The sequence below is a fragment of the Henckelia pumila genome, chromosome 4 (genome assembly GCF_033568475.1).
Source record: "Henckelia pumila isolate YLH828 chromosome 4, ASM3356847v2, whole genome shotgun sequence".
Classification (NCBI taxonomy): Eukaryota; Viridiplantae; Streptophyta; class Magnoliopsida; order Lamiales; family Gesneriaceae; genus Henckelia; species Henckelia pumila.
In genome coordinates this window covers 190,316,591-190,333,685 of record NC_133123.1, presented here as the reverse complement: position 1 = coordinate 190,333,685, position 17,095 = coordinate 190,316,591, and the positions used below count along the sequence as shown (strand labels likewise).

The 17,095-nt window shown below is 35.4% G+C and overlaps 2 protein-coding genes across 2 annotated transcripts; one reads left to right on the top strand and one right to left on the bottom strand.

Moving 5' to 3' along the window:
- The first annotated feature begins 4,197 nt into the window (after window positions 1-4,197).
- Window positions 4,198-6,729, top strand: LOC140866907 (heat shock cognate 70 kDa protein-like). The gene is made up of 2 exons (XM_073271971.1): window positions 4,198-4,511; window positions 4,895-6,729. Exons 1-2 carry the CDS (start codon window positions 4,298-4,300, stop codon window positions 6,529-6,531), a joined length of 1,851 nt encoding a protein of 616 aa, XP_073128072.1. The 5' UTR covers window positions 4,198-4,297; the 3' UTR covers window positions 6,532-6,729.
- A 979-nt stretch (window positions 6,730-7,708) lies between these two features.
- On the bottom strand, window positions 7,709-10,600 carry LOC140864235 (root phototropism protein 3-like). The gene is made up of 5 exons (XM_073268269.1): window positions 10,493-10,600; window positions 10,237-10,388; window positions 10,038-10,107; window positions 8,631-9,950; window positions 7,709-8,519 (listed from the first exon to the last, which is right to left on the bottom strand). The coding sequence occupies exons 2-5, from the start codon at window positions 10,347-10,349 to the stop codon at window positions 7,980-7,982; spliced, it is 2,043 nt and encodes a 680-aa protein (XP_073124370.1). The 5' UTR covers window positions 10,350-10,388; window positions 10,493-10,600; the 3' UTR covers window positions 7,709-7,979.
- Window positions 10,601-17,095: the final 6,495 nt, after the last annotated feature.

Genomic DNA, 17,095 nt, shown 5'->3' with positions numbered 1-17,095 from the left:
TGTTGATGAAATGAAAATGATGAAGCATGAATGAATAATGCTATGTTGAATTATGAAGATATAATATGTTGATGCATGAAAATATTTTGATGTCTTATGTGTCTTTGTGGTGGCAATACGGGAACGGTGCTCCGGTTTGGGCTCCGGAGTAGCCCTCCCAAATACGGCTCAATGTACGGGTTAGGTCCTCCGAGATGAGCTCCAGAGGAGCCTCCGAAAAGGAATGAACGAATGTTATGAGGCTTAGTGCCATATGCTTGTTGATCAACAGGAACTACGAATGTGCCCATTATGAAGGTTGCCACAATTTCACATAATTCATCACCCCAAAGTGATAAGTTTTTATGTTATGTTCATGGTTTATGTTCATGAATAATTGTATGCTCAAATTGCATGATTTACATTAGATGTTATGTGTAAACGTTCATTTAAGAATGAAATGGTAAAGTTTTTAGAATATGCATGAGGTATACTTTCAAGATTTAAAGTTAAGTAAGTTGATGTCCAAGTTTAAGTTTCTTGCATCTTTTAAGAGTTTTGAAGTTCATGTTCAAGATTTTAAGTTTAAAGTTCCATGATGTTTACGTTAAAATTCTTCAAGTTCAAGGTATCATGTTATGTATGCTCAAGTCATTTTAAGTTTAAATTATTTTGAAGCTATAATGACATCGATATGTATATTTTAATATTGCTGAGTCCTTTAGACTCACTATACTTGAATGGTGCAGATATTTTAGCAGTTTTGATTTAAAAAGCTTTGGTAGCATGGCTGAAGAGTCCAAGAGGCGAAGACATTGCATGACACAATAGTTCAAAAGCTCTGATGTATTTAAAAAGAAAATATTTACCTATGCTTATTTATATCATATTGTTACAATATTTTATGTACGATGTTTAAGAGTAATGATTTAATTATTTGAATTGTCAATCTTTTAAAGATGAGTTTGAGGATTTCAAATGGTTCGTATTTTAAATATTCATTTCAGTTTGATAGTTGTTAAGTGAGTTTCTCAATTGCTTTCAACTGTATTTTATTTATATAATAATTAATTGAATTCACATTCTCTTTTCCTATTTAAATGTTAGTAGTAAGTTTTGACGTGCCGTATTTTAAATGGTCTTTGTTATTGAGTTGCATCAGTGTTTATTAGACTTCGTGAACACGGAGTCATGAGTTCTATTGTTAAAGATTTAGATTTTAAATTCTTTTGGAATTGGTGTGATGCACTCGCTGTATGACTTTTAAGTTATGAAATTTTTTCCAACCTTTTCCGCAACTATTTTATTAAATGTTCTAGAATACGGGACGTCACAATATATCATGCATGACATCTTTCTTAAGGATTTATTATTGCTTGGTTCGAATTTATGCAAGATATTGTGGTTTGATGCATGCTTTTGGTGATTTCTTGTTCATGCTCATGTTTTATCCATCAAGGTTCGGTCCAGGGCAGTTAGCTAAGGGTCAAGGGGTGTCTTAGGGTCCTCATGGTTGAGTGATGTGGTTGGAAAGGGGCTGGATGGGTCAAAGTCGAAGCAATCACTTCTGGTGCATAGTTCGCGCAGGTTTAGGCTTCTGTGGAAAAGAGGTTCGTTCTCCTTCCTCAGGACACCATTATGGGTAAGGTTTGTTGGGTTTGAAAGCTTTAGATGTTGGCTAAGATTAAGAGGTGGTTTCGTGGCCTTTGGTGCTCTGAGTCGTCGGCACAAAGCAAAACGCTGGGACTGCTCGTGTCTGCACGCGAGCTGAGGACGGGGCGAATTGCAGGGATTCGTTCTCCTTCGTTAGGACTCCGTTTTGGCTGGTTTTTGGCTTTCTGGAAACTTCTTGAAGTCCTCTAGGTGTAGATGGTGGAGATCTGGCCGGTAGATGGCCAGAGCTGGCCGGCAGCAGGCCACAAAGCCTGCTGCTCACGGCTGAGGAGAGCTGGGAAGGGGGAGCTACGGGTTTAGGGTCCAGGAGGGGTTCCGGGTCGGCTCTGGGCTCTGGGCTCTGGGTCGGGTCTGGGGTGTAGTGGGTCGGGTCAGTAGGGTCTGGGTTTGGATTAGGTGGGCCGGGCTCGGGTATTTTAATTTTTAAGTGTTTATGAATTTAAGTGGTTTTTGGGCTTTAATAAATAGTTAGAAAATTATTTGGGCTTTCAAATATTTTTATTTGGGACTTAAATAATTTATTTAAGTTAGCCCAATGATTTTTATGGGCTTGGGAGCCCATGAGAATTTTTGGGTCAGTCAGTGGATTTTGGGCCAGTCTAGAATTTTATTGTGTTTAATTAAGTTAATGGGCTTAAATATTTTATTTGGGCCCATTTAAGTTTAAATAAGTTATTTGGGCTAAAAATATGATTATTGGGTTTTATTTAAGTTTAATGGGCCTAGATGAGTGACCAGCAGTCTGGACCAACCCATGAAAAATAAATAAGTTCGAAATATATATTTAATTATTTTTATGCATGAAGTCTATTTTAAGTATATTATGAAAAATTAATTAAATATATATTACGGACATATTTTCAGTGCATGCATTCATAAAATTTCTTATGTATATAATTATGTAAATGATGAGCAATAAAATATTTTGGTGGAAATTGAAGTATGTGTGACATAGGGGTGGTTTTCCACCATATGATTCGGTAGTTTTACTACCATAGGGGTGGTTATCCACCATATGATTCGGTAGTTTACTACCATAGGAGGTGATTTATCACCGCCATCGTACGTTGGTTTAGGAGACTGATCAGTCGACACATGAGCGTCACACTTATGGATAGGACCATCTCCAGGTTTCAAAAACATTGCTCAATTATATTATATATGATGAAGAAATAATATGTTTATGATTATGGTTATGATTCAGTTTATGATTCAGCAGTTTTATTATGTGATGAAAATATTTCCATGCATGCTCATTTACATGTATATGTATTAGTAATTATGTGATGCATTATTTTTAACCTTGTTATAAAGGATTAGACATGTTGAGCCCCTAGGCTCACTACGCTTATATAGTGCAGGTGAGCATGATGATGTTTATGTAGCTCCTACCGGTGGTGAGGACTTATGAGCTCACGGAGCAGTGGACCCCGTGACCGTCGCAGATTTTAGTTGATGTTTAAGAAATATTTATTTTATTATGCTGAGTTTTTAAACAAGTTCTTCTTTTTATTATTTTAATTATGGAAATTTTGAATTATCAAACTTCGTATTTTTATTTCTTGCATAAGGATATTTTCAGCAATTAATTAAGTTATTTTTATGTAGTAAAATTATTTCTTTTATGTTTATACATATATGTATGGGTGTATATGTATAGTATTATTTATAGATTATTTTAAAAAAAAAATTCCGCATTTATTAGTAGTAGGCGTTTCAAATATTCTTTGAAAATTGATTATTTTAGATCTTCTATCAATATTCACAGTGAATACTAATGAATGGGGGTGGGTTTTTGGTATACCGTATAAAAAATATTGGCATGAAAAAAATTCATACCGGTACCGATATCGAAATTTTGAGATGTTGGTATGAAAAAAATCCATATTGGTACCGAATAGATACCGAAAAAAAATTCAATATACCAAAAAAATGTCTATATTTCGAAAAAAGTTCGGTACGATATTACGAAAAATCGGTATTTTAGCTCGGTATCCCAACCCTACTAATGAATCTCATATCCAAATTGATAGAGTTTGGATTTTTATATAAACTAGCCAACCAAGCACACGTGCAGCGTGTGTAACATAATACATAAAATTTATTTGAAAATATTTTGTGTTGTTACTGTATTCTAATTTTAATATTATGATTTAAATGATACTTAATAGTTAAAATTTATTGTAGAAAAATACTAAATTAAGAAGATATTTATGCAATAATATGTAACAAAATGATGGATAAGAGATTGAGAAACGTGGGAGGAAATGGAGAGAGTGGTAAGTTTTTCATGTGAAATTATCATTTTGCACTTTTTGATAAAAAAATAAAATAAAAAAGGCAACCAATGATATATTAGTCAACTCACGTTAATGTTCAAAAATTCAATTTTTCTAGGATATTCATCTGTTATTAAATAGTAAAGTAAAGAATAGTAAAGATATTCAATAAGTTCTGTATCTAGAATTCAAAAATATTATCAAATATTAGATATTAGTAATCAATTTTCTTCACAAGGATCCTTAAAATATGATCTTTCAAAAAAGTGCTTTCCCTCCATGATTCATGAAAAGTCACGCCTTAAAATGTTTTCCACTTTTCAATATTGAGAGCTTCAGTTTCCCAACTATACTATACGGCTACCATGTCCGAAGGAAACCAAGCACCGGCGATCGGAATCGATCTGGGAACAACATATTCATGCGTGGCTGTGTGGCGCAATGATCGGGTGGAGATCATACCCAATGATCAGGGCAACCGCATTACACCTTCTTGTGTATCTTTCAAGGAATCGGAACGTCTCGTCGGCGACGCGGCCATGAACGTGGCGGCCTCCAACCCCGTCAACACCGTTTTTGGTAAGATGCCTGTGTTCCCATTCAGTAGAAAAACTTGTTGGTTTTGTTCGGACGATTTTGCAACTTTTAGTTGGGCCAATTAAAGGCCCCATAATTTTGACCCTTCAAAAAGTCTACATCTTTTGCCAAGAATATTTTTGTTTAGACGGAAATTGCTAACCATAAACAGATCTTAAACTTGAAGAAATAGTTTAACTGGATAAGATTACAAATTAATCGTTTTTAACAGTTTCAGGGGAAGTGATTTTTACGAGGCGTTATTATGTTTGTTAACTACCATAATATTTTATGGATGCTCTGGTCATATTTTTGTGTATGCTAGTGATGTATTTTGGATGAGTGTTTGTATTGTTCCTATGGTCTCTGCTTTTTTACTTGCACAGATGCAAAGAGACTGATTGGCAGGAGATTCAGCGACCCTTTGGTCCAGACAGATGTAATGCTTTGGTCGTTCAAGGTCGTTGCTGGTCATGACGACAAGCCTATGATTGTGATTAACTACATGGATGAAGAGAAACAGTTTTCTGCTGAGGAGATCTCTTCCATGATCCTTGCCAAGATGAAGGAGATTGCGGAAGCTTACCTTGGGTGTACTGTAAAAGACGCCGTCATCACTGTGCCCGCTTATTTCAGCGATTCACAACGACGGGCGACCAAGGATGCGGGAACCATTTCTGGGTTCAACGTATTGCGCATTATGGTGGAACCAACTGCTGCAGCCGTTGCCTATGGTCTTGACAAAATGTTTAGTAGCGAAAGGAATGTGCTCATTTTCGACCTAGGTGGTGGTACTTTTGATGTTTCTCTTCTCACGATGGCTGATGGTACAATAAAGGTTAAGTCAATTGCAGGTGACACCCACCTTGGAGGCGAGGATTTTGACAACAGAATGGTGAATTATTTTTTGGAAGAGCTCAAAAGGAAGCACAAAAAGGACATAAGTAACAAGTCACGAGCATTAAGAAGGTTGAAGACAGCTTGTGAGAGAGCAAAGAGGAACCTGTCTTTCATGGCGCACACAACTATTGATATCGATGGTTTGTACAACGGGATTGATTTTGAGTCTAAAATATCACGTGCCAAGTTTGAGGAGCTGAACATGGACTTGTTCGAGAAATGCGTTGAACTTGTGGAGAAGTGTTTGAAGGATGCCGAGATGGACAAGACAAGCATCCAGGATGTGGTACTCGTTGGCGGATCTACTAGAATTCCAAAGGTTCAACAATTGCTCCAAGATTTCTTTGATGGCAAGGAGTTGTGCAAAAACATTCATCCTGATGAAGCTATAGCCTGTGGTGCAGCAGTTCAAGCGGCAAATTTGAGTGGACAGGGTAATCACAAGATCAAAGGCCTAATATCGCACGATGTCACCCCTCTCTCTCTTGGTGTAGGCCTAATTGCGGGTGAAATGAGTGTAGTAGTTCCAAGGAATACTAACTTTCCCACTAAGAAACAAAAAGAAGTCTTCACTGCTCGCGATAACCAAACCAGTATTTCGTCGTACGTGTACGAGGGTGAAAGGGCTACAATAAGCGGCAATACTCTGTTGAGTAAACTTTGGCTATCCGGCATTCCTCGTTCTCCGAGGGGGGTCCAGAAAGTCGGTGTGTGCTTCAATATTGATGCTGATGGTATCTTAAGTGTGTCCTCGGAGCATGAATCGACCGGTAAGAAAAGTAGTGTCACGATCAGAAACGTCGACCCCATGCGGCCCAAGGAGGAGATCACTAGGATGTTGGAGGAAGCTGAAAGGCATAAGTCGGAAGATGAGAGGCACAAAAACAGATTTGTGGTAAGGAATTCTCTTGAAAATTACATATATGGAACCAGGGACACTATTTCGACCAAAAGAAGTGCTTCCGAATTATCATCTCCCGACACCAAAAGGATAAAAGATGAGATAAAGAATGCAATCCAGTGGTTGGATGAAAACAATTTTGCTGAGGCAGATGTTCTTGTGAACAAAAGGAAAGAGTTGGAGACCAGTTGGAATCCTTTCATTACAAAAGGCAGCAGTTAGGGAGTGGCTTAAATGTTTGATTATGGTGGCCTTATGCATAGCTTGGGTACTATTTTGGTTTTTGGAATTATTATGCATAATTTGACTAATTACAGAAGTCTTATTATCGAAGTGAACAAGGATATAAACAAATTAGTTAATATGGTTTCTCAGTCCTCAATGATTTCGAGAATAATTGTTATAATACTCTTTGAAAGATGATAATTGTAATTAGCCTATTATTTACTATAATAATTGATACATAAATTTATTTTGAATTGAATTGATGCATAAGTTGATAACAAATATTTGTAACTTCACCATAAATAAATTGCTTACACTTGTTTGCAGTTCACGTGCGTTCTTGCCTAGTTATCACCGAAGGAGATACGTTTCCGACGAAAACATGCTAACGAAAAACTGACTTTTTTTTGTTTTTTTGCATTTGCGAGCACAACTGAAACTATTCTTGTTCGTAGGGCATGGCCCCAATGTGTGGGTTCTTATGGTGTTACAAAGTCTCATAATATATGCTACTTTTGAATGCACAAGTTGTCTCAATTCTATGTTATGGACATGATCTGAAGTGGGATGTCTCGTCATGTTCGTTCTTTTTTTCCCACTTTCTCAGTTGTTTCAACTGCCTTTTTTTTTTCCCATTTTTGTATGGCCTTTTATAAAAGATGAAAGTGTCTATTCTCGGAATCTCGCAGAGGTTCTTTCTTTCAGTTATCATTACACAGATAGATGATATGTATCCACTGGTGAAGATACCGCGTGGCATATCAATCATGTGCCTCCAGCAGTGCTTTTGATTGTAGTCTAGGTACTGAAGAATCTCACTAATTATATTTTTTGTCAATGAATTATTGTTTCAATCTTTGGCCCGCTAGATTCTGGATTTCCTCGTGACATTTTGCGCAGACAAAGGCGGTAACATAACAAGAAAAACTTATTTGGGGTGGCGAAATTTTTTTAAACGAAACGTATTTCTAAAATCTCGTGGAGTGGTGGCGTTGGAGGTGCAGCGACGTCTTTCGGTTACATGGATGGGGATGGATGTCGTATTCATTGGGTCACCTGTTTCTCAAGAATAAATCAAGCCAATATGTATTGTAAGGGAGAGTGTGCTCTATATGACATTTTCAGTAGTTTTAAGTGATGTATAACTTCCCTATGACAGAACAATCTCCGGCGCATGGCATTAATTCTTGAACAAATTAGTCACACATGAACAGCATTATCCGAGGCATGACGTTTTCTGAATTCTATCTAATAGTATGTGAAACCATTTTAGCAGTTACAGACAAATTAATCACACTAAAACAGAGATTAAAAATAGGATGATGCCACTCTCTGAAGTGTTTAAGATGGAACGAAAAAGTGAAACAGAGAGTGTTGAAATATGTAGTTTAACTTCGTGAAGTGTCACTTATCTGTTTATCCCTTTGTTTACGACATCTAGATCTTCAAGAAATCGAATTCCTCCATCTTCTAGGTGTCTTTTTAGTCTGTTCCGCGTTATTTTCCTGAGATCCTGACTCGTTGATTTCGGTCATCTTCGTAAGCTTGCTCAGTTTTTTCCATCCTGTGGTCCATGTTGATGCTTGCTTCGGTTTCGTCACCTTATCAAATTGTCTCTGCAGTATTTCCATGTTGTTTTGGAGTTCAAGATACTTCGCCTTGACGCTTTCCAGTTCAAATTTGAGCGTGTTTATGTCCTTTTTCGCTGTTGCCCACCCCTCTTGAAACGATTGAGGCGTTCCTTCGAGTAGTGTTTTGCGGTTCTGTATCAAGGGCTGGTAGTTGGTTTCACCCGCTTCTTTTAACGTGTTGTTGGCTATTGCATTGCTTATTTTCACCTGTTCAGAGAAGAGGACTTGCACTACCACTCTTATAGGGAGTCTCTCGTTCTGAGCCGCGTGCATACATGCATCGATAGAGAGCTTCTGGCAGTCCATGACACGGCAGAGCCTCTTCCTCTCGTGTTCGGTGAGCGTTGGATGCGCCTGTCGAATGAAGACATGGTCAAATGTGTAAAGACAAAAATGGTTTTCTTGAATTTATTTGAAGTTAAACGAGAATAGAGCTTAATCTGTTGTCATTACTGCATCGATTACCTTAAGGTAGGAATCAACAGCTCTATATAACCCATCGTCACAAGTTCTGGTGGATTCCGGCAAGGCTTCGGCCAGGACCTGGAATTTAGTTAATGAGAGGTTTCTGTCTCTTGATACTTCTGTAAGATAGCTGTCAACGAGCCTTGCCACTCTCATTTTGGCATTAGAATTACTCCCCCTTTGAGCACCATCGTACATTTTTATCTCCGAAGACAACTGACGATTAGGGCTCGCGCTAGAACTTTCTGACTGTTCTTGAACCAGAAAATGCTCCAAAAGCCTCTGCACTAGATCAACATCATACAAGGTGTCATTCTTGTGGTAACAAGGAATAAGAAGATCCGCCAGTGTTGCCTGTTCAAACTGCATACCGACCCGTTTTTCCAATTCAGTGACCAATGCCGGAGCCACTTTCAACATATTAGCCATTCTCAAAAGCCTGAGCAGAAAGCTACAAGAAACACTATCTTTCTGCGGAGGGATAATACTAATAAGACTTTCAACTATCATTCTCTGATCTTTTGTCTGAACTGCTGCAGGCAGATCCTCCTTCGTCCCGGCCACGATCATGTGAAGCCCTTCTTTCCAGTTACTGCTGCTGCCATTGCTGATACTACATATACTTCCCTCATCCATACTTTCCCCCAAGGCCGGCCCCAAACCCGATCCCTCTTTAATCAGACAAGGTAGCCATTTAGTGGCATACTGCATGATTGAAGCTCCAATCATTTCATATCTCATACCCTTTACCTTGATGGCCGTAATAACTCGTACAAAATGATCGATCCTTAGAATCGAAACATCTTCAAACCACCAATCAGGTGGCACCTGTATGTTCCTACTTGGGCTAGACTCTTTCATCTCATTCCACCTTGGGCTGGAAACTGATCTAGGGGGTTTCCCAGTATACTGCCATTTTATCCCTTTCGGATTCGCACAAGCTTTCCATGCTATAGATTCGCTACATCTTCGTACAATTTGGAGATTTTCGGCCCACGGTGAGAGCTTCTCACAGCTCTTCAAAACCACTATGGAATCCCTCCATGAGGATAACACCACATAGCTGAGAAAAGCTTCGGTTTTGAATATCAGATTGCCTTCTTCTAGGTCCTCTGTCATCTCCAAGTACTCTGCCGCACATCTTAGGCCGGATATATTGGTCGCTGTTAAATCAACAGCAATCCCATAGGAGAACTTTGCTGCCAGTTCGAAAGCTTCGGGCCCTCCTGGCAGATCATCAAGAACTATCTTATTGGATTCACCATCACGGGACTCGTATATGATTCTGTTCATCTTTCCACTTCTTGAAAGAAGAGGGTACTAGAGATGTACAAAGATCAGTAAATCAATCTTTCTGATGACAAACCAAATATTTATCTAATTAATGTTCATGAAGATTTCAACTACCTTGTGCAAATGGAAACTCACATCTCCAATCTGTACTAAGAAATCACTTGGAATATCAGTTGCAACATACCTATTTGGACAGAAATACCACATTTTTAGTCCCCTTAACTTCTAACAGCACTGAGAAAAGGACAGAATCTAAGCCTTAAAACACACAAAAAAAACCAAGAAAATGATTCGAAAAAAGTTGGATACATACCAAGACTTGCCTCTTTGCTCGAATCCATCGCTCTGAACTCCAGCCTTGCTGGTTGAAAGGACTCCATTTCCGTGACCTCCACCGCCTGCAGACTCGGTTTCTGAATCCCACATGGTGTGAAGAACTTCCGATGAAGAAAACTCTTGAGAAATCTTTTCAAGAAAAATGGCGTGAGCCCGGAAACAGTGCGGAGAAAATAGATCAAAACTTCTAGAGAAACTGAAGTGATTACTAGTTAAAGAGACAGAAATCTCACATGGGGATGCTTGGAATTATCTCTAATTATGTCGGTTTTCTCACTGATTTTGAATGCCTCTCACAGCCTGTGAAGTCATGGGCAGCTAACACTGTTTTTGGATCCTTTCATTAATAATGCCTTTTTTTAACTGTAAAAATTCAGAAACTACTGCCTTTTCTGTGAATCTCCACTGGGGCATCATTATTAATTCATCATTAATTGTTTGCTCCTGATTAACTTAGTTTTTTAATCCCCTCAAACAGTCAAAAAGTTGTGTATATATCCTCACTATAATATTTACTTCTGTACATAGAGTTGTCTCCATCATAAAACATATCTTCTTTTTTTTTTCCAGAATATAAAACATATCTTTTATGTTAGCAAGAAGGGTTGATGAAAAAGTTCAAAGAAGTAGGTGCACTTCTATGCACATTGACATTTCTATTCATTGTCTGTTGTATAAATCGGAACCATAGGGATGGGAATTACCCGATCGAGTTATAGAGTATATGTCTTTTCACATATTTGTTTTTTTATGCGAGTGGAATAAATTAGTAGGGGCCTGTCTACCCCCGGGACGTTTACATATGAAAAACAAAAGCAAAAGAATAGGAGAATATTGTCAATTAATAGAAGCTATCTAATTGAAGTTTTTATAGGTCAAAAAGTAGTCTTTTTTTAAAAAAAGAATACACAAAATTTGAAAAGATTTAAGTACCTGGCCACGGGCCGGTTCCGGTCCGGTTCCGGGTTGGTATTTTACCAACCCTTAACCGGCCCGCCCTTGGCTGGTTCCGGTCCGGGTTGGTGAACCGACGGTTCCGGTCCGGGTTCGGTTAACCGTCGGTTCCGATCCAGGTCAACCCTTGCTTTTTTAAAAAACAAAAAAAATTTTTTTAAAAATTTTACAATTAAACTTTTAAAAATTCTATCAAATATTTCATTATCTCAATAAAAAATATATAAATTTATTAAATAAAAATATATACATTTAACCTTTTAACATCTTTTAATATTATATTTATTCAATAAAAAATATATGACATTTCAACTTTCAACATTTTATATTAAAAATTATGTCTATCTCAATAAAAAAAATATATTATATTTATTAAATTAAAAATATATTACATTTCTTATATTAAAAATTATATATATTTCAATAAAAAATTTATTACATTTATTCAATAAAAAATATATTATATTTCAACTTTCAACATCTTATATTAAAAACGAGTAAAATTCATTTTGATACACGAACTATTGATAAAATGTCAAATTGGTACATAAACTATTGAAAATGGTTTAATTGGTACATAATCAACTTATAAAATCAATTTTACCCTTCACTTACATTATTTTAAAGTCTAATATTTTTGTTAAATTAAAATAAATACACAAATTATTTTTAAAAATTATTTTATTCATACAATTATAAATATAAATTTATATTTATTTAAATTTTATATATAGAAAAAAGATCGTACTCATTGTACGAAATATTATAAATATTAATTAATATAAACATGTACATACACACATATATATAACAATTGATAAATTATATATTCAAAAATAATGTATATTAAAAATATATAATAAAATATATTTTTTTTCTGTTTATCTATGTTATAATATTATTATTTATATTAATCAAATTAAAAATTATATATGTGTGTGTCTTTCATTTATAATTTATAAATTTTACGTTGAATGTTTTTTCGTATAATGATATATAATATTCTTTTTATTGTATAGTAATTAGTAAATATGAATTGATATTTATACTTGTGATTAATATAATAATTTAAAAGATAAAATATGTATATAGTTCAATTAATCAATTTAATAACAATATTCAATTTTAAAAAAATTTAAGTAAAAGGAAAAATTGACTTTTGAGTTTTATTATATATCAATTAAACCATTTTCAATAGTTCATGTACCAATTTGACATTTTATCAATAATTCGTGTATCAAAATAAATTTTACTCTATTAAAAACTATACCTATCTCAATAAAAATCTATTACATTTTAATTTAAACATCTTGTATACAAATTTATTACATTTAATTATTTGCAATCACAATCTAATATCAAACGATCTAATGGCCTAGTGGCAAGAGTTATGTCTCAATACCAATTGGTCTTGGGTTAAATCCAACATGTGTAGATTTTAAATATATTATTTAAAATTTTAACAAAATAATAAATATATTACTTAAAAATAGGCCGACCCGCTAGGTTGACACGGGTCAACCCGGCGGTTCGAACCACCGGGTCGACGGGTTTCAAAAGGAAAAACCGTGACCAGAGTTGACACGGGTCAACCCAGCGGTTCAAACCGCCGGATCGACGGGTTTCAAAAGGAAAAACCGTGACCGGACCGGCCACTGGCCGGTCCGGTTACAGTTCCGGGTCAAACACGTTGACCCGGTTACCGGCCCATAGACCACGGGCCGGTTCCGGATCGGGTCCGGGTTTGACCCCGCCCTTGGCCAGGTCTAGATTTAAGTTATGGGATGGATGTTTCTTGTAGTCAAGAGTGAGCCCTCCCTGTTTCTAATGATTATGAAAGCAATGGTTTTGCATTGAAGAGAGGACCACTTTTTACTGATTGGTCAATTCTTTGGGAAATTTGTGATGTAAGTGAGCCTCGATGGTGTTGGTAAAGGTGGAATCAAGATCGAGTGGCAGAAATTGTAGAGAGTATATTTGTCTAAGTTTGCTGCTGTATTTTTGGGGTTTGTAGCAATATAATGTTTTAAAATGTGTCCTTTTGATTATCTTTTCAAGTGAAACAGTCAAAATATAAATATAATACACACATTGCAAGGTTATCATATCTAGTTTGGGATTAAATATAATCGGTTGATTTGCATACGAGTTTGTTTGGACATGACCAAATGGCTATTATTTTATGAGCTAATAAGGTGGAGAATATCCTCATCTCTATGTACAAAGATGCATTTAATGGAAAAGATGCATTTAATGGAGTGTTAGATGACATCTATGAGATTACATGCAATAAAAATTTTTATTTACCTTAAGTTACAACTAAAATTTTAACATCTCAAAAACTTGTCACGGTTCTTCTTGAAAAATTCGATCCTACTCCATGGATATAGGTGGAAGCATTTTATTGGTTCAAATCATATGAGCCTCACATGATTGAGTGGAGTTCACATGATTCGAACCAATTAGTGAGTGTCATCTATCCCATGAGGTAATACCCATAGGATAGGGTCGAACTAATTGTTTTTCTTCGTATTCAAACAAATTATAAAACAACAAAAAAAAATATTTTCTTAGTCTTAAAGTTAAGTTAATATTATTCATATTATATCTCAATATTTATACAATATAAAAAATATTATTAGATATTTTTTTATAAAATACATAAACCTAATGAGTTACAAATTTTGATTTAGCAAGATTAAGTTAAAAGTTTATGGGCTAATATTTAAATTTACATATATTTAAAATTAAGATTAAAAAAAGAAAATATTAGCATACAATACATATTTTAGTACTGATTAAGAGCATAATTATAATATATAACATAATTCATTTCATATAAATTTACACTCTATTTTTATTTTCGGTCACAAGAATGTTTATTATACAAAAATATTAACTTCAATTTGAAAATGTATATTTTGTTTAAAATAACATTTTTATTGGTAGTCATATATCTTTCATTAGATATTGTGATTAAATTAAAATGTTGATTTTTAAAATAAAAATAAAAAATATCATAAATTATGAAAAAATAAGAATGAATTATTATATTTAATATTTTATTTTTCAAAAATTTGGAATACAACATAATAAACGGTTATAGTGATCAATAATGTTTTTAAAATTTGTTTGTGTTCTACATTTCAAAATATTGACAAATATAAATATAATATTTTGAGTTGTTAAAGTTTAGAGAACTTATTTTAGGAATTTATGAGAGTATATTGAGAAATTTAATAAAATTAATTAAAAGATAATATAGTCAATTTAATTGTAGTATAAAAATAATAGATGGGTGTCGTGTGTTTAACAAAAACTGGAGGGTAAATAACACCCTCTTTTGGAAAATGGTATACATACATTAGACATTGGCTTACACATTATATTTAAGAAATCAAAAAATTATCCCTACACTTTATTAAAAAAAATTTCTTCCAAAAATGCATTTAAGATTATTTTATAATTTCAGATGCAATTTGCAACTCCCACTATACATGTAGAAAAACCCTTATATCTATCCACCTATTATTAGGACTAGATGATTTTGTGTTAGCACTGGTAAACTCAAACGTGAATATAATGAAAATAAAATATTAAGAACAAATGATGTAGACAGTAAAGCAGTACATCGAGTAAGTATATACTGAAGAATAGAGTAAGGAAACAAATAACCAAACCGAGGCCTGTAACTAGTACAGTTTCCTTAAAACAGATTCGTCCCCTCCGGAGTGTGCTTCAAGGGTTACACGGACGTCTGTTTCCCAGGATACAACGGAGAAACCTTGTAGACGCCTAGCACGAAGGCACTACACTGACAAACTGAAAATGTACCTGAACAGTATCACGACGGGACAAAAGCACAAGAATAGAGCAGCAGCAAAAACAGAGTGCAACTGAGAGGAATTCGAGCTGTGTATTTTTGTGAGATCGTATTTTGAAGGACTGGAGTCTGCCTCTATATATAGGCACTTGGGTTCCATATGGACAGTCACAGCAGCCAGCTGAAAAGCCAAAGGTCATGCAGATGAAGCACCAACAGTCAGCAGCCAGATGGAGCACCAACAGTCAGTCAGACTGAAGGTCACATCTAGAAGGTTCAAATCAAAATTCGAAAATTAGAAAAAGAAAATAGCAAAAGGTGGCCAAATCTGGGTAGGCAATTTTGCCTTGATCGGTCCGACATTCGACGCACCCAAGTCGCGCTCGTGCGCTTGCACACAAGTCAAGTCTTTTTCAGTGCAAACGGGCCCTTGATTTGCAATCCCCCTTCGCAGGCGCGTGCGAGAGAGAGCCTCTTGACCAATCATTCTTACAACTTCATAAAGTGTAACATATTATAAGCTCACCAATTTTTCCTTTCCTATTCAATGTGGGATACTCCCACATGCCTTCCATATGGCAAGACCAATTTCCATTCATTATGGAAAAAGCCCAATATAATCTCAACCCAATAAATCTCAAAGTCTAACAATCCCCCACATGAATGTAAATTGAAAGATAAACGAAGATAGTCGTGATAAAGTTCAACAGTTGAATCCTGCATAGGATAGGTAGGGATTACCCTTTGAACCTTCCTTTGTGAAAGTATAATAATTCACTGGTTGACAGTAGACGCAATGTCTTTGAATTGTACATCCGTTCGTGTAAATTAAGATATATTTCACACAGGAATCTCCCTGATACAATTCAGTTCTCATGATTGTGTTCGTTTTGGCCATGAACACACGTCTGGTTCTGTAAGAGGGTCTAGAATCGAGCCTTGCAATTCCTTTGAAGCGGCCCCACTTCTCTCTCACTTAGGTGATTCTATGCTGAATTCTATCAGAATCATTAAAATCCATATGCTTATCCTCAACATTCACTATTTTCAATAGGAATAACTGGGGATAACCCCACAGTGATCTACCAAACCTGTGCGATTAGGTTGTCCCATTAAACCTAGTTCTTGGGATCTCCAGTCAGCATAGATTGGGTTTTTCTTCGCACCAATTTGTTCCATAGGCTTCAGTCCCATTCCTTTTGAAGATTTTTCAACTAACTCTCTGTTTAACCCTTTGGTTAACGGATCCGCTATATTATCATTTGACTTTACATAGTCAATAGAGATAACTCCAGTTGAGAGTAGTTGTCTAATGGTATTGTTTCTACGACGTATATGTCTACATTTTCCATTATACATCTTGCTTTGTGCCCTTCCGATCGCAGATTGATTATCACAATGAATGCAAATAGCCGGTACAAGTTTCACCCATCCTGAAACATCTTCTAAGAATAGACGTGTAAGGCCCGAAAATATTAAGTTCTTAATGAAGGGATTTAAGATTTAAATTCCGAATAAGAGTAAAAAGATGAATTTAAGAATTTATGGAAATTAGAGATTTCAATTTTGGGTCAAAAATATTTAATTTGAGGATTTTTGGATTTTAAGATGTTAATATCCGGAATACTTAAATTAAAAGCTTAAAAATATTTGAATTGATATTTATGGAATTTAAGATGTAAATTCCAATATTATAAATATCAAGGATTTAATTTGAGGATGAAATTCGAGCAAGAGCCAATTTGCAAATATTGAAAACTTCAAGGACTAAAATGCGATAAGGTCCGAAATAATTTAATTTTAATCCAAAAATATTTAATTTAAGAATATTTAGAGTTTAGAATTAAATTCTATTATTCTTGAATTATTTAGGATTGAAATTGAATTAAATCGCTTGTCTGGGGACTGAATTGCAATTAGGCCAAAGTTCAGGGACCAAAGTGAAATTTCCCTTGCAACTTGCCATTTAATCGTGAATAAGGATGAAAAGGGATCAGATTCCCAGCCAAGAAACCGAGAGAGATGAGAGAAAGGGTTTCAAGCCATTTTTGATATTTCA